This window comes from Lepisosteus oculatus, chromosome 2 (genome assembly GCF_040954835.1).
Source record: "Lepisosteus oculatus isolate fLepOcu1 chromosome 2, fLepOcu1.hap2, whole genome shotgun sequence".
NCBI classification, from domain to species: domain Eukaryota; kingdom Metazoa; phylum Chordata; class Actinopteri; order Semionotiformes; family Lepisosteidae; genus Lepisosteus; species Lepisosteus oculatus.
In genome coordinates this window covers 66,347,250-66,372,364 of record NC_090697.1, presented here as the reverse complement: position 1 = coordinate 66,372,364, position 25,115 = coordinate 66,347,250, and the positions used below count along the sequence as shown (strand labels likewise).

Below are 25,115 nucleotides of genomic sequence, written 5' to 3'. Positions count from 1 at the left end.
ATCCAGACTCAAAACCTTCTTTAGAAGAGCCTTTACTTAACTGGTTCCATTATTTACCCCTCTGCTCCTACTATACTTACTGTAGTACCACCAACCACAGTGTCCTCTGTGTATTGTAATTGTGTTTTATCTTGTGTATTCTTTTTTATTTATTGTTGTTGTCATTCTGTAAAGCGCTTTGAGAAGCCACCTTTAAAGCCGCTATATAAAATAAAGTTTATTTATTATTATTATTATTATTATTATTATTATTATTATTATTATTATTATTACTTGCCTCTCCTCCCAAAGAGACCAGCACGTCCGTGTACCAGAGAAGGGCAAGAGAACTAGTGAGCTGCAGTTCCAGTCTCCTGCCTCTCTTAATACACCACCGCATGCGCAAAGGGAAAACATATATCGTTGCAATATGCGTAACTAACACAAACGCAGCCCACAGGACGCTACACCCAATTTGGTAACCCTATGACTCGAGGATGAACGCTGTGTTAAAATGTTATTGAGTTAATAACAGAATGCTAGCTGTCTGTACAGCGACACACAAAGCGTGTTTTTAATATATATATACACACTGTATATCGCCCTCTTGCTCCGCGCCGGCCCTCAGTTCCAATGAACTTGTTTATCCCTTTAATGCAACATTGAGTTTCCTAGGAAAATCGTTCCATTGTAATTACGAACAGGGAGACAAGCATGTACCTGTATGTGCTAGTTAGTGCGGAGCCGAGGCGGTGTAACCGAACTATCTGACGCTGGCGGAGGAGCTGTGTGATTGGTCGGTGTCTAAACCCGAAATTTGTTGTCTTCTGCTGACTCTATACTCCCCATACTTCTGGCGTGCCTCCTGCGGAGCGGTGCTGCTACAGGGCGTAAGGGCTCCTCGCCGGGGTTTGACTTTTTTCCACACTGAAACCGTGTTTCAGGTAAATTGTCATTTGTATTAAAAACGTACATTGGTTGCTATTTAGATAAGACCTTTCCACCGTCTAAATTTAAACAAAAAGCTTATTTTGGGTAAAACTACAGTACTTTCACTTTTGATATCGTCAAACAATGTTTTTTTATGATTTAGATACTTAACGCAAATTAACGTTTGTATAGTTTTTATTTGTTGGATTAAAATATGCACATATATGTAATCATTTTATTTTTTTCCTACAGTATTTATCATGTTATTCCCCTTGACATCAAACGAAAGCAAAAGTTATTTAGTGGGTGCGTCCTTTTAAGAATTACAGTAAATTTGGGGTACAAAAGACGTGGAGGTTTGATCTTTAGATTATGAATTGACCTGCTGAAATCGACAACCACAAAATGCTGCAGTTCACGCTGAAGTAGCAAAGATTTTCAGAAGACTAAACGGGTTCTGTTACCTGACCTCGCAAGACATTTGCAGCGTAGAGAGCTACTGCAACATTTTTAAGTACTGTACATGTAACAAGTATGACAGATGCTGTGCGGGTGATCATTTTACGTACAGTAAGTAGTTTAGGTAGTTGTCTTATTTGCTGCAACGACGAATTGGCTGGATTCTTGCTTATGTGGTGTAACTCGCCTGGCTGACGAAACAGGCGTCAACCGGGGGGAACCCCCTATCTTCACGAGCCCAGGGGTGTACTTCATGAGGAGCGGTCCCGGTGAAGAAGGGGCTCAAGGTGGGGTTCCCGAAAGAAAGCGCAGAGGGGGGAGCTGAGCGGTGAGATGGGGAGTCTGCCAACCTCCGCAAACCTGTGTGTAAAAAACCATAAAGTAGGGCGCGGTGTCGTATTTTCATTTAACGAGTGTTCTCCTTCTTAAAGCCCTTCTCGGGGGGCAAACGATAGAGCTACTTAAAATGGCTATTACAGAACTATATGTAGAGAATCGGAGAAGGAGGAAAAAATCTAAAAAAAGTTTGCCAATTTAATTCAGACGACAACAGGTATACCTTCCTAGTATAGTAATATCGGAGTGAGGATGAGAGAGAGTGAGCAGACAGAAGGCGAGTTGCAGCAGTAAGGAGAGGAATTGTTTGCCCTTTTGTATACAGAGGTGTATAGAAGCCCGTTTCCGCCAGGGAATAAAAAAAAAACGCGCTATGGTATCTCAGAATTGCGACTTCAAAACTCGGAATTTCGACTTTATATATGAAATGAAATATGGGCTATTTCGAAGTCGCAAATGCTAGAATAAAAGTCGCAATTGCGACTTCGAAATAGCCCATATTTCATTGTCTGTCCTTTTGGTATTGTAACGGATTCGGGTTCTAGGGCTTGTGCCCTCGCCGCTCCCGCCCTAGTTCGTGCCTCACTGCATTGGCTCGAACCCAGGTCTTGCCAGCTGTACTAAAGAAGATCTTCTTTTTTTAAGTAAAAAAGGACATACAATGGAAATATGTAAAAAGTATAAGTTTCAGCTTTTATAATTGTGAATTCCTCTGGATGTGAAGTGTCTAATTCTGTATCTTATTTCATATTCTGGTGTTCAAATAAAAACTTTTTTAAAAAGCCCACCGTTCTCTATTCCATCCGGGTACTATGGAAGCCTCACTGGCGGAAATGGGATTTCATAATAATTAGTGTAATTAATTTGATTTTTATCAGGGCACTGTACAAGACAAGTCTTCAGGCCTATAGATCCTATGATCCTGTACGATTCATGAATATAGTGTAACGGAACGGCCGACATATAGGTTGCAGTGTGGTGCCGGCACTGCCCTCCCCTGCTCATAACAGGGATGCTGGCCGCTGGGGCTAAAGAAAGTGTTCTTTAGCTCGACTGGCAAGACCTGGGTTCGAGCCAATGCAGTGAGGCACGAACTAGGGTGGGAGCGGCGAGGGCACAAGCCCTAGAACCCGAATCCGTTACAATAACAAAAGGATAGACAATGAAATGTGGGCTATTTCGAAGTCGCAAATATGAGATTAAAAAGTTGGAATTCTGAGTTACTAAGTCGCAATTCTGAGATACAGTACCATAGCACGTTTTTTTTTTACTCCCTAGCGGAAATGGGCTTCCATAGTGGAGAGATCCCTAGCAATCCAGTAGATTTTTTTTAGTGCAATATAACAGATGTGTCTTGTCTACCGTAAGTGCCAACCTTTTAAAAATGTTGAGGCTAACTGGAAATAATTAATTGAAATTATGCTTTCTGGAGGGTTTTTTGTATCCCTAATCACCAGTGTGTTTAAGCTTGTGGAGCTCTGTGTTAAATAGTGTGGAAATAGTGTACGTTTGTCTGTCTTGGAATGTGCTTGAAGTCGTGGAGGGTGTTGCAGATTCACGATACTCTGCACTGAAGTGCCAGCGCTGCACTGCCTTGAGGGCTGAAAACGTGGGCTGCATTATTTTTCCTCTTGTTGTAATGTGGTAATGCAATATTGTGGTGCGAAATAAAATAATGGTGTTGACTTCGACACCATGCAGTCAGCAGTCTGCACACAACAGGTCAAAGGCTGCGTGGAGACACTTCCTGGTTATGGCTTCCTTTCTGCCCGCTCTCTGCATTAAGTTTTGGGGGCGGGTTGGAGCGTCTTGATTTAGGTAACAGGCGCTGTAGTTAGCACATGTAAAACATCAAGGCTGTGCTACCTGCTCGACCTGTTTTTATATGGAATGAGGAAACCTCAACATGAGAGAAAACACAGCAGTCTCATAGCCCCACAGCAGTGTGAGTAACCAGGAGAGAACAGGTAGGGCATTGCCAGCACACTGGCATTGATGTTGGCCGGGTGACAGTACTGCCACTCCCTTTTATGACATTTCAGGTTAGAAAGAATCAGCAGTGACGAGTGCATTTCAAACCACGATAAAAGTCAACTGTACACAGTAACTAGTAAAAACCTCCAATTTACATCCCACAATAGATGACATTTCCAGGGATTCGCAGTGACATGTTCTGCAATTCAGGCAACAAGGCAACAAATCATCTGGTGATGTGAAGCGGCCCTGCGATGTTGTAAACGAGCGGGCTTGTAAAAACATCTCTTTCAATCCAATAGAAATATCGTGTCTCGATGCGTAGTTCTGGACCCTGTACAGACGGTATAATCCGGAAGTGAGTGGAGTAGGACAACGTGGAGGAGACGACGAGGATCAGAGCAGGTTGACTAACAGGGTGGGGCGTGACAACGGCGAACTGGTGCTCGGGGGGGGGCGTGGACATGGCAAACGAGCCCAAGGGAGTCCAGGGGGAAATCCAGGGCAAAGTCCAAGGTCCTAATCCATCCGTGACGAAAACAAGATCAAGTTAAAAACCGGAATGGGATCCGGTACAGGGACAGGGCAATAAAAACAGGATGACGAGGCCAGGCGCTCTGAGCCCTGGGCTCAGCAGGGTCAGGACGCCGATAGGAGGCCTGCGCCCTCAAGCCGTGGAGGTTCTGTGGGGGGACGGTGGTAGACGGGCCTCCAGGCGTCCGTCTTCCAATGCAGAGCTGGGAGTAGCGAGAGAACCCGGCTGAAATAAGGAGGGGCAGGATTGAGGGCAGGTGCAGGGAATCAGCGAAATGTGAAAGAGCCAGAGCGCCCTTAAGAGGAGGGATTACCATCGTGACATATTGATTTCCACTTCCAAACGGTTTTGCCTACAAATACTGCATACTTGTTAGCTCTGCATGCAGACCACGTTGGAACATTTCTGCAGTGAAATGTCTGCTGCACAACCTGTACTTATTCACTCGTCCATCACATTACATGAGTCATTATGATGACTAGTGAGCAGGAAGGGCGGCTTCGCAACTCGTACGAACTCTATCGAACTCTCTCTTTGAGACCAGAGGTTTGCAACAACATGGCGACTTGCAGTACTCTCGCTTGGTTTGCGAGCTTAATTCAAAATTTGTAGAATTTTCCTATAACTTGAATTTATTTTTTTACCATGATTTCATAACCGGTCTGAGAAATTGGGGTTGCAGTTCCCTTTTAAATAAGAAAATCAAAAAGTTTTGCAAAATTTGGTGGTACATGCAGCGTCGGGGACAGTGGACTTTAACACATATAAGTCAGTGTGCAGCCGCGGTGAAGCACTTGTCTTGATGGAGAGACATAGTTTTACAAAGTACTCCATTACAATTGCAAGCTATTGCAAGGAGATTTCTTTTAAGTGGTAGTGTATTACTGGAGGGTGGCATGGTGGCACAGTGGTTGGCATTACTGTCTTGTAATCCTGGGGCCCTGGGTTCAGTTCCCATGCCTGTCTGGAGTTTGTATGTTCTCCCTGTGTTCACATGGGTGAGATGAGTTTACTCCGGGTGCTCCAGTTTCCTCCCATTATCTAAAGACATGCTTTTTTGGTTAATTGGCTTCTGGAAGAATTGGTCCTGGTGTGAGAATTGGTCGGTATGGTGTGCCTGTGGCTGGAAGGTTACTGGTTCATATCCTGTGACCGGCAGAGGAATCCTACTCTGTTGGGCCCCTGAACAAGGCCCATAACCCCAACTGCTCCAGGGGTGCCATATAAATGGCTGACCCTGCCCTCTGACCCCAAGCTTCTTTCCCTGTCTGTGTCTCGTGGAGAGCAAGTTGGGGTATGCAAAAAGACAAATTCCTAATATAAGAAATTGTATACAGTCAATAAACTGATAAAGTGATCAAATTAAAAGTGAGTATGTGCTCATCTGTGTTTGTGGACTGGCGTCCCATCCAGGGTGTATCCTGCCTTGCGCCTGTTGTTTGCTGGGATAGGCTCCAGCTCCCCTGTGACCCTATATAAAGCAGTTAGGAAGTGGATGGGAGAAAAGTGAGTAGCGATCCAGTCAAGTGCCTCCTTGTTGCCAACCCATGTCAGTGCACCTCAGTGAAGCACATTTTCCTGATGAGAAGCTCGCCGGTTGGACTTGCAATGTCCTTTGAGTTACCACCAGTCACAAAGAGAGGACCAGCCAGACAATTCTGCTGAGTCTTCAGTGTTTTACGTTTAGCAACTAATACGAACATGATTTACACTAACAAACAATAAGTCTTCACATCCATCTCGTTTCTCAAATTAATGATTTTGTTTCAGAGTATCAGTCTCCTGTTAAATACACACTTTCAATGCTTCAAGCAAGCATCAATACAGAACTCAAGGACCTATACATAACCAAGCTCAATTGTACTCTGAGACTCGGTCACGCTAAACATTGCTATTGTAAACTGTGCATGTAGTCAGCAATCAGTGTAAGTTGTACACTTACAAGACAATAGTGTTTATTTTGACAGTGAGAGATTTGTGACACAAATGGCGCAAACAACAATGTTAGTTACAGTCAAACTTCAGTCTTGCTGGGCGAACTGATCAAATAGTGTGTTGAATACTCAATTTAGCCAGATAACATTTGTACAAATGGTAAAAAAACTAATACTTCCTAACAGAAAAAGTGTCATAAGATAATTTTGTGCAATAGAAATAGTTTAAGTAATCCCATTTCATGTAAATATCTGGGAAAATACATTTTGCCTTAGCTAAAAGCGTGAGTGAATTTGAGAATTCAGAGTAGGATATTTTTCTCAATGTTAAATGCAGTCCAGATATAGTTATATTCTATCTGTAGTCTTGCCCATGAGTTGAGAGTTGACATTTTTGGACATGCTCATCAATGTCATGTTTGGTGTAAAAAAAGGTGAAGCTCATGTTAAGTGAACACTTTGGGGCACGGTAGGGAATCAGGTATGTTTTGGGATTGTTTGATATTGTATGTGCGAATCCTGGAGCCACTGTTTGGATAGGGGGTTATCATGAACTCTAACGCATATAAGGATATTTTGGCCAAACACCTCATTCCCTCTCCTGGTGAAGCTTCAAACTGGCATGTCCAGTGAACCAAATAGATAAAGAAATGGTTTTAACTGCACTGACAATAAATGTTCCTGGCTGGCCATCTCAATCCCTAGACCTCAATCCAAATGAATTTTTCTGGTTTCTGGTTCAAGAAGTCAGTTCATAAACAAAAAAACAAAGAGTCTGAAGGACTTTGAGTAATTTAACCTGGGAGAGTCATCATCAGAAATCCCCTTTCATGAGACCAGATCCCCTTAGCACACTGCAGACTACAGTCTTGTTAGTGTAATCCCTGCCAGAGGAGGATTTACCAAATGCTTACTACAGGGATGAGAATAAATGTGATCATTGTGTTCACTGGACTTGAATTATGACAGCAATGGTTTGCTTTGTGCAAAACGATTAAGTTTATAATATTATAAAGTTTTTAGAATTTCTTCAAGCAAGGCTATCTAATTGATAACTCAGTCTGTCTTGTAATGTTTTTTTTTGTTTCATCAGGAGTACTAACAAATCTGGTGGTCAGTATGTATAACATACATTAAAAATACAAACTAATTTTCCTTTGACGATAGTATAATATGTTCTGTATTTTATATCAGGAAATGAAAAATTAATGTATGTTTGAGGAGCTGAACACTGAAATGTTTAATTCTTAATTTGGTCTACCTAAAAACTGATTAAATTTGTTAAATGTATAAATAAGGGGACAGTTTACACAGTTCCATTATTTAGTAGTGTGTGTTTACTGTATATGGAAAATAGTACTGTTGGATGCAAATGTACTGTACATACAGTATTTGCTGGTGTTATTTTTACACTAATTTCAAGCATGCAGTAGTTGACTTGTAGAGAACTCTTCAGACCTGTTTATACAGCACATTTACTAAATTGTATTGTGGATATTTCTGGTTTTCCTCAATATTTACAACAATGCATTTAGCAAAAAAGTGATGGTATTGAGGGGTTGCAGGTTGCGCTGTGGTTAGAATTGGTGTCTTGCAGTGCTGGGGCCCTGGTGCTTTGTGTGTGAGGTTTGTATGTCCTCCCCTTGTTTGTGTGGGTTTCCTCACACAGTGTAAAGACCTGCTGGTTTGTGGGAAAACTGTTCCTGGTATGAATGTGTGCCCTGTGATGGCCAGGTGTCCTGTCCAGAGTGTGTCCTGCCATGTGCCTGTTGCTTGCTGGGATAGGCTCTGGCTCCCTGCAACCTTTTAGGGGATAAAGAGGTCAGAAAGTGGATGGTATAATTTTCGTTTAATAGTTTTTTTTTTGTATTACAGACATTGAAAAGTATTTCCGATAATATTTTGAACTGTTGCTGTAATTGTTATTTTATTATTCTTAAATACACTTCTTGTTTGGAAGGAATACCTATATATATATTTTTTTTAACAAATGTTATTTTGCCCTAAGTTTTGCATATAACTTACTATGTAAATATAGAGCTTTTTTGTTTGTAGTTGTTCTTCTGTGTTTGTTTTACCTGCTCCAGGACTTCAAATGCCTTAAAGATAATCCTGAGAGCAATAAAAGACTTAGCATTAAGAATATTGTTTCTTGTCCCACAGGAATCGCAAAGATGACTATCTGGCTTATCACTCTCCTAATAATATGTGCTTCCGGACAAGGTAACTGGATTGCTGTAATTTTTGTAGATGTAGTAATGACTTAAGTCGTGAAGCACAACCAAAGTTCATTATTGTATGGCACGGGTTCAATTTTTTAAAAACAGTACAGTATTGGTAACATTATTGACATATCAATTCTCGCTTGTGAACTGGGAGATTCCAAAGATGGGGTTGATGAAACACATTTAAAAAAATCTTTTTGTACCGTAGTATTGCTCTGCAGTTACAGTAGGAGTTCACACACATGGTTCCAGTGTAAGGTCTCAACACATGTTCGTCGTTGACAGATAAGGAAGACACTGCCTGTCAGAGGCCTTGATGCAATGCTGGGTCTCTGGAGTCAGGCTTGCATGTGGTTTGAGTTACACGTTATGGTACAGAATTGGACATAACTGGCTAAATTCATAGTGTACATGAAAGCTTCTTTTTTATTTTACAAAAAAATGTATTAAGAGATACAGTCTCCACACTCTGAAAGCTCAGTTTATTCCCACTGTAATATATATCCAGTGGTCTTAACCATTTAGTATATATTGTATTTCTCTGCACCTTGCCTTTCCATCCTGTTAGCCTATTTAACAGTAATTCCCAAGAGGGATTCTTGAAGAGTCCTTGAAAACATAGTCCAAACCATGAGAAATACTCCCGCACCACTACACCCTCATATCGCACAGTGAGAGCAGATATGTCCCATCAAAAGCAAATGGTGTGTAATGGGATTCACCCCACTGCTGATGGTCTTAAGAGTGCTCCCGCCATCTCTGTGCATCTGCAAGTGGAGAGCTGGATTGTGGGTGACTCCTCTAGGCTTAAGGTACATGTTGCTTTGCTCAAGTGTGTCTCCCCATCATTCCCCCTCCATGCAGTATTGCCCTTGGTTGACTCCAGGAAGCCCTGAGTCTCCGCAGTCATGAACTTCTCTAACACATGTTGCAGGCATAACAGGTTGCACAGTCTTTTTACATGTTTTCTATATAGTACCTAACCTCCAGCCATTTCCAAATATGATGTTTACCAGTACTTCAAAACCACAAGTCATATCACTTACTAATTAAGGTAATGGCAGTTTGTGATGGTATATATCAGCTGTAGGAAACTCTGAACCTTATTGACTTGATTGAGTCAATTAAGTGGGTAAGAAGTCCAATCAGCTGTGCCTTCCAAGCCTTCTTCGGGTGCTGCCTGAAAGGTGCCTGCAGTAACCTGGTGCTCCAGGCCCAGGGGTGCCCTCCCCTGGATGTACTCTTGTATGGATGTTCTCTTGATTTCTGTCCGGCTTGACATTTGCTCTTCCTCTTCCCAACAGACATCACGCTGCAGACAGAATCCGAGGTCCGGGGAACTCTGTTGGGAAAGGTGACTTTGGGATGCCAGATACTGGGAGGAAAGAGCGCGGAGACCTCCACTGTGAGCTGGCTAAAAGATGGGCAGCTTATATACACCAAAGTGGGCAGCACGGGCACAGCACAGAGCGGGTATGAGGGCCGTGCTAGTGTTGACAGCACGAAGCTAGCCTCGGGAGACATTTCCCTGATTCTTTCTAATGCCACCATTAGCGACAAAGGGACGTACACCTGCCAGTTCGAGTCTGCCAGGAAGAACATGGAGCTCAAGCTCGGACGTGAGTTCCCTTGTGTCCGCAATGCCGATTCTGTCCCGTGGTCCTCCGCGCAGTTCTGTAGTGAGCCGTGCCCATTTCCGGCACAGCTGCACGCTTCCTTGTCTTAGTCTTCACCCCCAGCTCCTGCTTCTCCCCTATCCATGTCTTCATCTTTGTTTTCTGCCCTGCCAACCTCTCATCCTTCCTCTCTTCTTCGCTCTCTTCTCTATCATCTTACTTCTGATCCCCCCCCCCCCTTCTCCTGACGTCTCTCCCCAGTTTGGCAGTAAGAGTTGCTCTGGGATTTGGCTCGCTGCTGCAACTGCTGTACTGAACGGGGAGAATAAAGCCCTGGTACGCCCACTTGCCAAAGCCATTCACATTTAGATTGGCTGCCAGCTCCTGTGCCTGGCAGGGCAGTGGGCACCAGTTGGAGGACAGGCATATCTCACACTGTTACTACAAGTCAGGGGAACTGTATTTTTCTCAAGTTAAGGCTGAATAATGTTTGCCCCTGTCCCCTGTGGCACTGACAATTGCTGCGCAGGTCACAGTCACAGTCAGCGATTGACATGATCCCAGGTCATGACATCTTGGCCTCACAGATCTCATCGGTGCTTTGAAAACATGTTTATCGCTTGAGCCACTCATGAGCCTCTTTTCTTCTCCCTTCTAGATTTGGGATCTCGACCTGTGTTTGTCATGAAGAAGATTTCCTCGCCCCGCTCGCTGACTCTGTCCTGCAATTCCGAGGGCTGGTACCCAAGCCCTGCCATCAGCTGGACGGCCAGTAACGGCCAGACCCTGCAACCCGAGTTCCAGCAGGAGACGGGCCCACGAGGCATGCTCCAGGTCCAGAGCAAGGTCACCCTGACCGCTGAGGAGGGCCTGAAAGTCAGCTGCAGAATGAACAACCCAACACTTGGCACCGATACCCAAGAGACCCTCAAGATCTCTGGTGAGCCCGTGTATCCCATCTGCAGAGGTTCACCTCGTGAGAGAGGCCTTTTAGAGTGGTTTTACACTTGCCAAGCTTTGTGAGATATGCACCAAGATTCACAGCACCAGTAACCCTCAGAGCTCCAACTGCCAGCCCAGTTTTATACCAGCAGTCTCTGGGAGATCTCCAGGACAAAAGGTTACAGGGGGTTAAGTGGGATGCATTATTGACTTTCTGTGGATTGCGCTGCTAGGTTATCACTGGATATGGGCTCTTCTTCACCCAGTTTGACTACTTGACCAGAAATGGCAAGTTAATATTGAGCATTCAGCATTGACGCCTATCCATCATGTTCCAATATTTAGTCATTGAGAGCATTTCACTAGTGCCCCAGCTATGTGCTTTCCCATGCCTCCCAGTGTGCTTTGTCATGCCAATAGAGATCAAGCTGCAGCTGTATCACAGATCCTTGCAGACTTTTTCATACTATGTTAACTTCTGGTGACGCAGTTCCCCACCTCAGATGATATGTTTGTGTTCATTAACTCACTAGAGGGGAGAGATTCCCAGCTCATCTACATTTACAGTTCATGCCTCAGACTTTTCATTAGTCCTCGGGTATCCTTGTCACCCTGGATGATTCACCTCATCGCCTGAACCTCAGTTCTTGGGTTGTGCAGCTTTTTGATTTCCTTTCTCACAGTTGATAATATTATCTTTTGCAGGCCCAGCTCCCCTGCACGATTAATTCAGCCTCTGATCAAACGTTCTCTGAAAAACCCAGTTAGCCAGCATTCTTGAAGCTTAGATCAGTTCCTCACCCTCAGCTTTCGTCTTCCTGCCACGTGCTGCTCTCTGCTCTCGGTTCCTCTTTGAGTCGCATTAATAAGTTTGTTAACCCTTTCGTTCCAACGTGGCCCCTCTTAGATCTTCCACCATCCTATTTATGTTCCCTCATCCTTCAAGAAACACCTCCAAAAGTGCAGGCCTCCTAGAGCTCTTCCTGTGAAGCTGAGGTATGCATCCCAATGGAGCACTATTTCTTTACTGAGACGTACACTTTTAATAAAGTTATAATGAAAGCCAGCCCACATAACACCTCGGGCCTATCTCTAATTCCACAAAACACAAAGACGTTTAGCACATGTCCTAAATCCTGTTTCTGTGTCAAAGATTATGTACAGTACATTACATACAAACAACATATATTATGTGGAATCAATCGCAACTGCCACTAGATCTCAGTCCTGCAGTGAAACTTGGCTACGATTGAAGTCATGATAAACACAGCCAAGAGAGAACCTCAACTGAACCTGCAGAGAGGCTGGTTTCTACGAATAACTTTTTTTAAAAGTGTATTCATTCCTACTTCTTTGAAGTGCGATCAGCATAACTCACCACTAGGTGGAACTGTTCTCCTTGAAGATTAAAGTAGATTTTTATCAACTGGAAAAAGAGGAGTAGGAATCTGTGCCTCCTTGTGCATGAATATACATTTCACAGTTCCGAAAATGAGATTTGGTAACTTTTTTTCTTATGTTTTGCTTTAATGCATTTTGTATGATTAATATTTATCTCATTCCATTTCTGTGCATGCCATATCAGAACCATCAGCTAGCTATAGCAATACAACTTCACTGTATAACTGCAACAACTACTGTACAACAGCTGAAAAACAACAGGCTCAGAGTGAAGCAGGCACAAACAACACATTAGTGTCTGGCAGTGTGCATCTTGCATGGCTCTACAGGAGCGATCACATCTGAAATACAGAGAAGCCAGCTTTTTTCAGGAGTCCTTTTATTCCAAAGCCATAAAAAAGTGAAGAAAATAAGAGAAGGAGCCTATGAAAGTTGATTAGTGGACACTGGAAACAAAACAGTTACACCCTGCTCTAGCTCACAGTTTGTTTGTCTGGAATAGGACACTTTTTCTTCGAAAAAATAGGGCTAATTTCATGACCAAAGCTCTGGGCCTCTTCTGCCCTGAAAGCTTCCCAATAAAATACAATAGAAAGAGAAATGATTAGGAAGAACTAAACACATGATGAATTGAAAAAACACTTCTGACATAATGCCACTGATTTAAAGGGATTCATTCCATGTGTGGTTGAATGAAAAACAAATACTCATTACCTAGAAACCAGCTACAGGCCAGTTCAAGACCCTTATGCTGCTGCTGGAAGAGGTGTTAGTGGGGCCAGCAGGGGGCGCTCATCCTGCGGTCCATGTGGGTCCTAATGCCCTAGTATAATGATGGAGACACTATACTGTAAACAAGCGCCATCCTTCGGATGAGACGTAAAACCGAGGTCCTGACTCTCTGTGTTTATTAAAAATCCCAGGATGTTTCTCAAAAAGAGTAGGGGTATAATCCCGGCGTCCTGGCCAAATTTCCCAATGGCCCTTACCAATCATGGCCTCCTAATAATCCCCATCTATGAATTGGCTTCATTACTCTGCTCTCCTCCCCACTGATAGCTGGTGTGTGGTGAGCGTTCTGGCGCACTATGGCTGCCGTCGCATCATCCAGGTGGGGCTGCACATTGGTGGTGGTTTAGGGGAGTCCCCATTACCTGTAAAGTGCTTTGACTGGAGTGTCCAGAAAAGCGCTATATAAGTGTAAGCAATTATTATTATTATTATTATTATTATTATTATTATTATTATTATGTATTTCAATTATAGTAAAACTGAAGATAGATAGCTGGTACACGCAGCCCAGTTACAGTACAATCCCATTAAGCCAAGTAATACCAGGTGTTTTTATCCACTTGCTACAGGTATTGGAGTTCATATTAATGATCCTCAGACAATCAAAGCACAGTGTTGTACATTACTATATTGCCAGTTTATGTTGTAATTTGCAAGCAAAAGATGCTGCCCTTGAGTTGAGTAGGCAATACAGAATCAGTAGCTGTAATAACAGAGTCAAATCATCCTTTGTTCACTAGGCGAGTTTCCTCCAGATGTCTCTCCCTGGCTCATTGCATTTTGGGTGGTTTTCTTCCTCATTGTGATTGCTGCTGCGGTGGCCTTCTTCTTTTTCAAGAAGAAGAGAGATGCAATTAAAGGTGAGATTCCCCCTCTTCTTCATCAGCCACGACTTGGCGTTTCTCTTCATCATCATAGTTAGAATATCATCTAATCATTGTCTATCAAGTCTTTCCTCCTTGCTACACGTTGTAACGCTGTGTTTTTGTTCTCTTTATCTTTTCAGAGAAAGAAAGACAGGCCAAAGAAGCTGGTAAATGCATCATACTTGTATAACTACTACAGATTTGTGACTTTTCAACTTTTCTCTTCTACACATGTTCAGAAAGCTACATGAAATAGAACATAGTCCACAACAGTATTACAACTGTCCAGTAAAACCTGGTCAGGATAGCCCGGTTTCTTAGGGAATACAGTATCTTGTTTTGAATTAATTCTGATTCCTCCTCAGTTGTTGAGTTAAACCCTTCATTGAACCAATACGTTTCTAAATAATAATTTTTACTTGTTTTTAGCACAGAAACTGTTGGAGATTTTAAATTACCTATATGAAATCCACAGATTCCTTTACAGCTTCATAATATATGAACACAGAATGTGAGACCCTAAAAAATGGCCTTTGCCACCTCATTCACCCTTGAGATTTAAGGTAGCATAGGAAATTCATAATTGTGGCTGAATTCACCTCAGGAATCCAGGTGACATGACAGATGTAACTGGTGTTTGTGCCTCTTAAAACTATCATAATTGTTTCTAATTTCTTCCTTTAAAATGTTCGATACCTACCAAATGTATTCAAATCTTTTTAGTCTTTTAAGTGCCAGATTAGGTCAAATATATTCTTGAAAGAGTTTTTTTTTCGGGGCAGTGTCCAGAACTGTTATCCTCAGAGATCAACCGTCTTTGGACATGTTGAATAACATCTGTGCACTTCCTCCACATTTTCCACACCAAATAAATGCAGCTTCTACCTAAGCCTGCTTGTATTAGACATAATATAACATGGTTATTGTTATATTATTGTTATATTATATACTGTAGTGTTGACTTATAAAGTGAAAATAAGCTACAGTGAAGCAATTGAGTTGTTTACAAAACTGAAAGAAAGTGAAAGCTCCAGTGCACTAAACATATCCCTTTTTTCTTCCAGAACGACAGCCTCTTCTTGAGCACTCAGGTAATATGTTCATTATTATTCTATTAATGAGAAATTATTTTACAGCTCATCAGGAGCTGTATTTTGTTGTTAGCTCAGGATGGTTTGCTGTTTAGCAAGTCATTGTCATGAATCCTGCTATATAGCATGGTAACACTCAGTAACGGAGCAGTTTTTAGCAGCTGCAGTTTGGCAGGACGTATATCCATGGTGACATCGAAGGGTTTCGCTTCTCAAAACACAGACCATTCTGTGTAAAGTGATACAGACTCTGGCAGCTGCATCAATGTAATGAATTGCATAGTGCAGGAGCTAATATAGTGGAAGCAATGGTAGAAAATCCATCCATTGTGTTTTTCTTAATCAGCCACCTCCTGACAAGTGTCCCAGTAACCTGAAGCCAGTTCTGGAGGCACAGGTTGCAAGGTGGGGTCTAGGGAGCACAGGGTTGCCCACTCCCCTCACAGGGCCATTGTAAAAGGGACAGTGTAGAATAGCCAGTTAGACCTGGATGCACGTTTCTGGGAAGTGGGAAGAACCGGGAGATTGTGCAGACTCCAGGCAGTTGGGCACCCATGGCCAGGCAGAAACCCAGAACCGGAGGCTGGGCTGACCACCGCACTACCTCAAAAGAGCTGTGAAGTGTACAGCAGGCACCTGAACAGCAGATCCAGTCCGAAATGGCAGCCTTTGAGGAAGCGATGAGACCTGGTATTGGCTGGAGTCTTGTTCTTCCATGCGGAGTGAAGGGATGTAACAGGAGGACAGACACAGGACAGTATGCAATGGAGACGACTGTAGCCTACAAGCTGAAGTCTAGGTCACTGTTTGTATTTCTAAGGGACCTCATGTTGGCACAGAAGAGGGCAGGCACATTTAGGCTCCTTCTAATTGCACTCTTTTGTTCTCCTGGTTAGGTCTGAGTTTCCTTAACGGGCAGGGTCTGACCCGGGCTTCAGTGTTGCCCAGTCTGAGCAAGACAAGGGCGAATAATTCAATTGCATGTGTCAAAATAAATTACCAAGCTTGCTCTTGGCACTTTTATTTCATTTGAAATTCGTCATCCGGTCTGTGTTCCTGTGAATTCTGTGGGCAGAAACCACTTCCTCAGCACTTTTGGCCATGACTCGATCACAAACCTGCTTGCTTGCAAAACAGAGATGAACTTCAGCAGCACCCAACATGATTCACTCATCGCTCTTGTCTTTGTTTCTTTTGCTTTCATTTCACAGAGACGGACAAGAAGGATGTCAAGGAAAGTATGTGCGACCCTTTTCTAGATATTTGGATTCCACGTTTGTTGTTTTATAAAATATCCACTCGATCTTGAATCTGCAGTTATTTTAAGACTTCGTCTCAAAAGTGAGGAGACTGTGTTATCCACTTAAACGTAGAGGCTTTAATTCTTCGTATAACCGATTTTTATTGAGAAGGCACCTGGCAGAAAGCACATTCCCTTCATGCACTTATCTGGTTTGCAAAGTGGATGGAGGGAATAATGAAATTCTGAGCCCAACTTCAAAACACTGTGCTTCCCTCGAGCTGCCCCACCATAAGGTGACAGAGGACATGTCCTTCACAAGACGCAACACATAACACATCACAATACCAAGCACCAGCAAGGAGCACCTTCATTGGCTGCTGCAAACTAACTTTTGGTAGTTAGTTTCTAACTGATCCAGGAGTCTCATCCGGCCATTTCTGGAAGTGAACCAGACTGGCGACTTTAAACAGTGTGACTGGGTAGCCTGTCCCCCAGTGCCACACCCCTTTGTGTAAAGAAATGATTCAGGTTCACGATTCACTGTTTATTCTGATGAAGTCCACTGGGTTGACTTTTTCCCTTTGAAGATTCTGAATACAAATGCTTCACAAGTTGAGTTTGACTGATCCCAACCCAGATACAGAGAGAAAGTTTTTACTAGTTTAGCAGTTCAAAAAGACGAATGAAACATTAATTGAATAGCATGGAAGAACACCATTGTATAGATAACATTATTTTAAACTGCTGTGTCATGTACAAAGAGTGACTGTTTCGGCAGTTGTCATATGACTATATACAGCCTTTTTAATAGCTGAGGGCTAACGAGGGATATCTTTTGTGTTACATGTTTTTTATTTCTTTTCAGACTATGAGAAGCTGAAGAAGGAGCTTTGTAAGTACATGCAAATACCTTACTGAGTGCTTTAAGGTCTTTCTTTCAGTATAATACTAAGTTTAAGTCTTGCATTTTCCTGTTGAAACCTTGAGGTTAGTTGCAGATAGCAAACCCTTCTGTATCTTTGGAGCCATTGGCACGGTTATCCTTTCTTGGAACGTATTTAAGAAGCAGCCATCAGGAAGTCCATGCAGTTTGTGTCTTGGATATGGAGGATTTTGGAATAGATGACCTCCATATTTACTTGCATGCTGTATGCATAGGACTGAAAATAAGGCTCCTGCTGTAGCTGAATTTTAGGATTTTAGACTACAGACTTTCGTTAAAGCACCAGCAGCTGTTCTGTTGAAGCTCTCTCTCAGAGCCCGACACTGAGTCTGTCTCAAAGCTGTTAAGGAGAATAACATGTGTGCCTGTACAGACATGTTGCTATTGTGTGTCATCAGTGCAAATCATACAAGACATGACAGGTTATAGAAATCTGACGTTCATCAAATTGCTCTAGTGCCATCCCAACTGTTTGATTTGGAATATGGAAAAGTCTCAACAACATGGTCACTAAAGAATCTGGGGCAGTGTTTGAAAGAGTAGGGATGTTAATCCCAGATTCTGGACTAAATTCCTCTCTGGGCACGAACAATCTGTCCTCCCTCAAGTTGACCTGAATTGGGGAAGTGACCTCTCACTCCTCCACCTGACGTACTGCGCAGTGGGGCTGGTGGGACAGAATGACAGCCCTCTGTCACCCAGGTGGGGAGGATGAAGTTTGTCCCCTCCTGTGTGTGAAGCGATAGAAAAGCAAATGTGATTCTCAGGTGTATTGCAAAAGATGTGGAATTCTAATCCAATTTGTAATTATGACATTGTGATAATATTCTAAGCTGTGTTCTGTTAAAAATTATATTACAACCTAACAAAGAATTCAAAATAAAGCATTAAGAATAATTCCTGTTGTCAGGGGATTGTCATATGTGGACAGGGTGAGGGAGTTCAGTCTCGTGTATGGAGGTATTTTTAAGTATGATAAAGTGAATCACTCATGGTCACGTATTTATTTTGCAGCTGATGCTCGACTCGTCAACGATTCAGGTAATTTGCAAGTCAAAGCTTTGAGGTCTGCTGGTATTGTGCTCCTGCCAACAGCCAGCAACACGCCTGTGTTGTCAACATGGTGTATTTGTTTTCAGCAGTGAACTGAACGCTTTAAGACAAAATGTTGTTTTGCTTTTTCCTGATCTTTATGTGAGAAAAACTGATGTGTTTAGAAGGGTTAGGATTGTCCTGGAAGTTGGCTAGCAGATGGAAAAACCATGAGAAATAGATGAAGCCCACGTGACTTACAATAAGAAATGCACTTTCTGCTCTGAGGGCTTATAAAATCCTTGTGATCAAACCCATTTTTCAATAATTTGGCTATTAAAATCGGTATTTATTGCAGTATCTTTATTCCAATAGCACTTAAAACGCATGGCATGGTATTACTAAAAACACTATTTTGTATTCAGCAATATGGATGGTAGTATCTGTTTGAATTTCCATTAAAATCCCCAAATATGAATATCAGTATTTTTTACCATGCATAATTAATTACATTATTATGGTTTTAATTTTCTAATGGAAAATTTAGGATGATGCACTCATAAGATTGCATTTTTTTGGTCACCAACTTCAGATACAGTTTTAACGTTTTTCCCTCTTTCTTTTATACAGAGTGGAAGCGCATTCAGACCAAAAAAGCTGGTAAGCTGGCCATGATTCACTTCCAAATACACTCCTTAGTCCCAGACAGATCTCTTCTCCTCTCTAGATTCTTTAAAAGGAATGGATGTATTTGCTATGAGCCTGTGTTCCAAAGGAAATGTTCCTGAAAGATCTGAAACTGACTTGATAGGCATGTTGATTAGTGTGGGTTTTTACACCAAGAGTGTAAGCTCTCTGGTGAAGAATTCAATTGAATCACTCCAGTTAAAAACTAACAAAATCAATCATGTCCCCCAAGTTATATTGGCTGTGTTTTTAAGATCTGCTTTTGCTAGCAATTAAAGATGGAACAACAGCCACTTGCCCACTGTGTACATGTACCCAGTACATTTTCTTTTAATGAATAGTGTAGTTTGGAATGAATAATGTAGTAGGGTCTTGGGGTAAAAGCAGTGATCTTCCACCTCTGAGTAACACATGGTTTCAGTGAGTTTCACCTTTATGACACAAATTGAGGGAGAATAGGAAAAGGCTGTTCACATTTTTAAAAGAAGTATGGCCACACTATTTCCTGAAGGCTAAAATATCAGTTTTCTCAGGGTAATAAACAGATTGTTGCTTGTTCACAGAGAATCCCATCTTCCCCTGGGAAAGATGGCAACAATAACCTCTTCCACACCCTTTGAGCAGTCACCTTGTTATAGGGTCACAACTGGGGTAGTGTTCTCTGACACCAACTAGCCACAGAATGGGAATATCTTTATGCATGATTCTTTGGGCAGAACAGGAACGTAAGCACTCAGTTATAAACTTAAATGTCCCAACGTCTTTCTAAGCAGATTCCTAAATCAAATTCAGCTTTTAAAAGGGTGATTTGTTTAGTAAATAATTGCTTCTGATTTACAAACAAAATAAAGGAGCAAATCTTGGAACAGATTATTCAAATTAGAATGAGATAAAAATCTTTAAATTCTTTTCCCTTAAGATAAATTCAAAGCCAGAGAAACATAGAAACAAACAGTGTAAATACGGAAGGTAAGTACATGATGAATACTAGAGAATGCAGAGGCAGGTCACAGCCAGGTGCTTAAAGACCAGCAGGTGGAACTGATGTTCTACCGTAGCATGTTGTTATGGTAACTCATGAATCAACTGGATTCATCTTATTGGTGATAATTCTGGTGTGATTTCTAGTTCTCTGACAAGAGCAGGTATGACAACAAGCACCCGCATATCCGATCAAGAATTGTGTGTAGTTCCTAGCCATAACAAAATTCAGCGTCCTATCCCCACCCCCCCCCAACCCCCATCTGTTTTTTTCCCCAGCCAATGTCTCGCTGACGAAGAACTCGGTGGGCCCCGAGTTTTCAGATGGGAACCGTTACTGGGAAGTGGACGTTGGGGACAGGAAGGAGTGGAAGGTGGGCGTGAAGAAGAAGGATGTCGCAGTCAACAAGGACACCAACACGAACGACAGTGTCTGGGCGCTGTCTTGTGGTGAGACCAGTGGGTACTGTGCCATGCTGCCAACACCTTTCCCCATTACCCCCGCTGAGCCACCGAAGAAGCTGGGCTGCCTGCTTGACTACAAGGAGGGCCAACTGACCTTCTACGACGCGGAGAGGAAGCACCGTCTGTACACCTTCGATGCCAAGTTTGAAGGCCCTGTTCAGCCTTTCTACCAATAGTGCTCTTTGGGTTGATGGAGCACTTGAATTGGATGCCGCTTTTCTGGGGCAGCTTCAGGGCTTTGGTGCTCCTCTGCCAAATTCAAGGAGAAATTATTTCTGCTTGCAAAGTTTACACACTGCCTGGAATGACCACGTGAGAAAATATCCCCATTGCATCAGACACTGTCATTATCATGGTTTTACAAGATAGTTTGATGTGACCCACCAAGTTTGTCCGTCAGATACTTTAGAATCAAATTCTCCCAATAACAAACCCAACTCTCAGGTTTCAAAGTCAACTGAGAGAAAAGATGCCTCACAGGCTACAACACAGGTGGGGTCAGTGGGCACATAAAACAGTTTCTGCAGCTGTGGCCGAAACACTGCTGACTATTACAAGCCAAAAGGGAATCTTAGTTCCAAGACATGGCGTCCAAGCCATGGGAGGATTTGAAGATGCATAGTCTAAATCTATAGAAAAATCTCCCTGCTTTCACCATTGCCATCACATTGAGCACATCATCCCAGATACACAGTCGCAGAAAAGCGTTTGCACAACTCCAAGCAATGTCAAATGTTCACATTCAAGCACATGGGTTACTGTTGAGTAGGAAATGATTACAAAAGTGCATTACAAACCGTGTTGGGGGGGGGGGGGGAGACAAAACCAGAAAGCAGCATTTACAGTGTGTTTAATAAGGTGTAATCCCTTGCTTGACCTTTAGGAGCCTCTGCAGTTCTAAAAAAGTCAGTGGCCCTAGAACACTGGGCCACTGGTCCATTCCTGCTCCAGCTCATTCTCTTATTACAGGGAGAGCCTGGTCTCTGTGATCTCTTCCTGATTTGCTGTTCCAGTTATTTCTGGATTCCCAAGCCTGGACCTCCTCTTAGGAAAGTGCCACCTGCTGACTGCTCAGGAAGAGCACGTCAACTTTCCGTCTCCCATATCTCTGTGGAGATGGTAGGAGCAGCCATGCAAGCTGCCTTGTAGTCTTGTCATGGTCACTGCTGCCTTTGGGCTTTACATTCTTTTCTTTTGAAATGCAGCAGCTGTGCTGAGAATCGGGGTCATAGAGATATTGAGAAGGGTGTAATGCATGCGTCTGTCCATTAGACAGCTGCTGAAAGAGGACAATAACCCGGGTGAAGTCCAGCTTTAAGGAAGGATTTGTGTATTAAACTCAACCATGATCTGTAATATGGAAGGAAAACCAACAGCAGAGAGCTGGAATATAAAATAACCGAAAGGAATCAGGAAGTGAAACACCCTGAAGCTGCAAGTGAAGACCGAAGTTATATTTGAGGAAAGGTACTGCAGTCCGCCTATCAGCACAAAGCAGGGGGCAACACACTGGGCCACAGTAGCTTCTTTTTGGTTTTGCTCTTTAACTGCAAAAGCAAATCAAGCACAGGCTGCTGGTGAGGAGCAAATAAAACCAACATGCATTGAAGTAGTCAATGCATGCATGTATAAACTAGGGACTCTTGATGTGAAGTGTACAAATGTTTTTGTTCACACGCGTGTGCATGTGTGTAGTTTTGTTAGGGGAGCCCTGATAAGGAGCCTCTGTTCTTTGTAACTGATGCCAGGACAGTGAGCACACCCCCCAGATTTCCTGTGCAACTTTTTGTTTTGTCCTGGAATCCAGTCTGATTGATCCCTTAGAGTTCTGTACAATGGCCCTGGGGAAGTGCAGTCTTAAGAAATGCAGATGCAAACAACTATATCATATTGTGTTAAGAATTGATGCCTGCAGTAGGTTGCAGAAAGGTTTACATACTTTCCTGACTACTGCACAGGACCAACACATAAATCATGACCTCATGTGACCTCAATGATAAGATCTGATATATTCATGTAAAAGGTCACTTTTGTTAACACTCCCTTTGTTGCATTAAGAACTATGGTCCCAAATTTCAGTGTAATTTGAGCATTAGTATTGAAGAGATGACAACTCTGTCTACAGCTCTAGGCACAGTCAAGTGATGAAGTATAATGGCCCTCTTCTTTTTTTTTTAGTGAAAATATCTGTAATTCCCATTGAGAACAATGTGCAAGTGAGTACACTAGCTGAACATTTTCCTCCACCTGTATTTGAACTGTGTGCTGGGTGCTGTGGGTCCGTTTCTTTCCCTGAGATGCAGTGATCTCCCCAGGCAGTGTGTAATGAGCTTTATCCTGGTCTCTTAAAGACTGAGTGATTGGCTTGTAGGTCACATGCTATAGCAGGTACCATGCTAAAACTGGCAATATGCTGTGTTCAGATGCAGGACAGCAGGCATGTTGCCAAGTTTCTGGATGCAAAGTCTTCCTCTTCGCTGCATGTTTGGTTAATCATATCTCTTCTAGCATACTGTTTCTCGACTTTTTTAGATGATTAACATTTCCCTGTAAACTTTTAAGAAAGCAATCAAGGATTTCATTACACAATTACATAAACCAACTTGTGAGCAGCATGTGTAAAATGTGAACTATTGTGAACATTAAGAGAAGTTATCTCCAAATTATATGCTATGGCATTCTACTAAAAATATCAGCTGTGTGCATGGACATCAGGGATAAATCTTGTATTTCATTCTCTGTTTTTGTATGGTGTTGTGCCACTGTTGTTGCTTCTTGTAAATCTCTACAAATTTAATGACACATTATATCACCCAATATATACAGAATACTGTATATGTGTACAGATATCAGCTTGCTTATTGATGAACACGTTCATATAGGGAAAAGCTATTGTAATTGTATAGTATACCCTATATAGACTTGCAGCAGAGACTTTACATGAAGCAGTTGTAGTGGCCTTTAGGAGTTTTTTGAACCCTTTGTGTTGCACTCCTTTGAAGTGTAAAAAAAGTGTAAAAAAAGAGGGGGAAAGATCATCCCTGCGTTTACTGGCTATGCCAGTATAAAAAGCTATTTGTAAGATGAACAGGGGACAAACCAGGGGACATGGATTACCGTTTTAGTGTGTGACATGAATTTGATTCCTCTTCGGACTACTGCAGGTACTATTTGCTAAAATAGCAAATTTAGTTTTTTTTAATGGGTTTTGCGATAAGGATCACAAGTAATATTTTTAAAGAAATATGCTAGATCTTCGTTAGAAGTTTTTTTATTGCTATAGCTGGGCCTGTGTGCAGTTCACTTTGCTTCAAAACCTTCTGGTCGAATTTCTGTTTATGTTTTCAGATTGTAAAAGATTTCTCAGTTTTACACAATGAATCATTTTGTTCAATTTTGCAATAGCCAGCTACTCAAATTTGTTTTTACAATCATGTCAGTCTTTCCTATAAAATTGTGGATATTACCAGCATTTAGAACATTTTCTGTCAGCTATGAGGTTCAAATTGTTAAAAGGAATTTTATCATTTTCATTTCTCATTTTTATATTCATCATTTGCATCATATCACAGTTTTCCAGTTTTAAATGCTTTTAGTGGTAGAGTAGTTTTAGTGCTTTAGTTTTTTTGTACTTTTAGTTTGGATGGGTTTCTGTACTCAGAGTGTTTTTTGTATTACAAAATTGAATATTTCCAGTAAATGGTTTAACAGAATTTGAACAGGTGTGTCTTCAGATGTTTATTTTTTATTAAAAGCTCAATAAAGAGCATCAAGACAGAGCGAAGAAGGGTTGTATTACCTCTGCTGGAATTATTGTAAAAAACATTTAAAATAAAAATCTGAATAAAATTTCATTGGTCGTCATTGGCCTTATATTAGGGGTTCCTAACCCTGGTTCTGAGAATGCCCAGTGTCGCCTAGTGTTTGTTCCGTCTGGCCTTTATTCAGTAGAACTACATGATGTCCTTAACATATATATTTATTTTCTATTTATATACTTTTGTAGTGTATTAGAACTTGTTATAATCTCTCCTTATCTTGTTTAATCTGCATTTTCTCCCTAATTTCTCTCTAAACAGCTCCTACTGGGGGTTGAATTTATGATTAACAGAACAAGGTGGGAATGGCATGGTCTCAAAAACTCCCACAGTGAACGTTTTATTTTTTTCTGTCTATAGACCAGTGGTCCCTAGCACTGGTCCTAGAGAAACACTGGCTTCTGGATTTTGTGCCATCTGAGTTCTTAATCACAGATCAGTTGTTTTCACATTTCTATTTGGTGCCTATTTATAAATTTGCTTTTAGTGCTTAGAAGGTCAAGTGGGATTTGTAACTAGTATCAATGATGTACCAATATCTGAGGTTCAGATCTGCCCACATTCAGGTGTGCTGGCAGAAACCTAACCAACTGAACCTTTACAGAAGGAAAAATGCTGTTGTGGGTGTGTCCCATACAGTGGCACTCCCACAATGGGCCTGACTGCTAGGCCCATACCCACTGTGGGCAAATCTGATCAGAGTTCTTCCTGCCTGTGTCTTTTCACCACCAACTGATCAGATAGTATCAGTGAGAAAGAACTTTGAGCACCGTGAGAAGAGGCTGTGGGAACATGGTGAGTGCTGAAGTTGTTGGGAGCTGTGCTCATGAAGTAGGAGATCTTGACACTCAGGATTGACCAAAGAA

General features: G+C 42.0%; 1 protein-coding gene across 1 annotated transcript; it reads left to right on the top strand.

Annotated features, from left to right (window-relative positions):
- Nucleotides 1–814: 814 nt before the first annotated feature.
- Nucleotides 815–24,285, top strand: LOC107076885 (butyrophilin subfamily 1 member A1-like). The gene is made up of 12 exons (XM_015343045.2): nucleotides 815–923; nucleotides 8,311–8,370; nucleotides 9,677–9,991; nucleotides 10,647–10,928; nucleotides 13,864–13,983; nucleotides 14,130–14,156; nucleotides 15,054–15,080; nucleotides 16,292–16,318; nucleotides 17,189–17,215; nucleotides 18,281–18,307; nucleotides 18,929–18,958; nucleotides 20,246–24,285. The coding sequence occupies exons 2-12, from the start codon at nucleotides 8,322–8,324 to the stop codon at nucleotides 20,605–20,607; spliced, it is 1,293 nt and encodes a 430-aa protein (XP_015198531.1). The 5' UTR covers nucleotides 815–923; nucleotides 8,311–8,321; the 3' UTR covers nucleotides 20,608–24,285.
- Nucleotides 24,286–25,115: the final 830 nt, after the last annotated feature.

Bases quoted from the DNA above. Each gene is read 5' to 3' on its own strand.
- LOC107076885 (XM_015343045.2), top strand. From the start codon at position 8,322: ATGACTATCTGGCTTATCACTCTCCTAATAATATGTGCTTCCGGACAA. The intron at 8,371-9,676 runs GTAACTGGATTG...TCTTCCCAACAG, and splicing joins AATATGTGCTTCCGGACAAG to ACATCACGCTGCAGACAGAA. The intron at 16,319-17,188 runs GTATGTGCGACC...ATTTCTTTTCAG, and splicing joins CAAGAAGGATGTCAAGGAAA to ACTATGAGAAGCTGAAGAAG.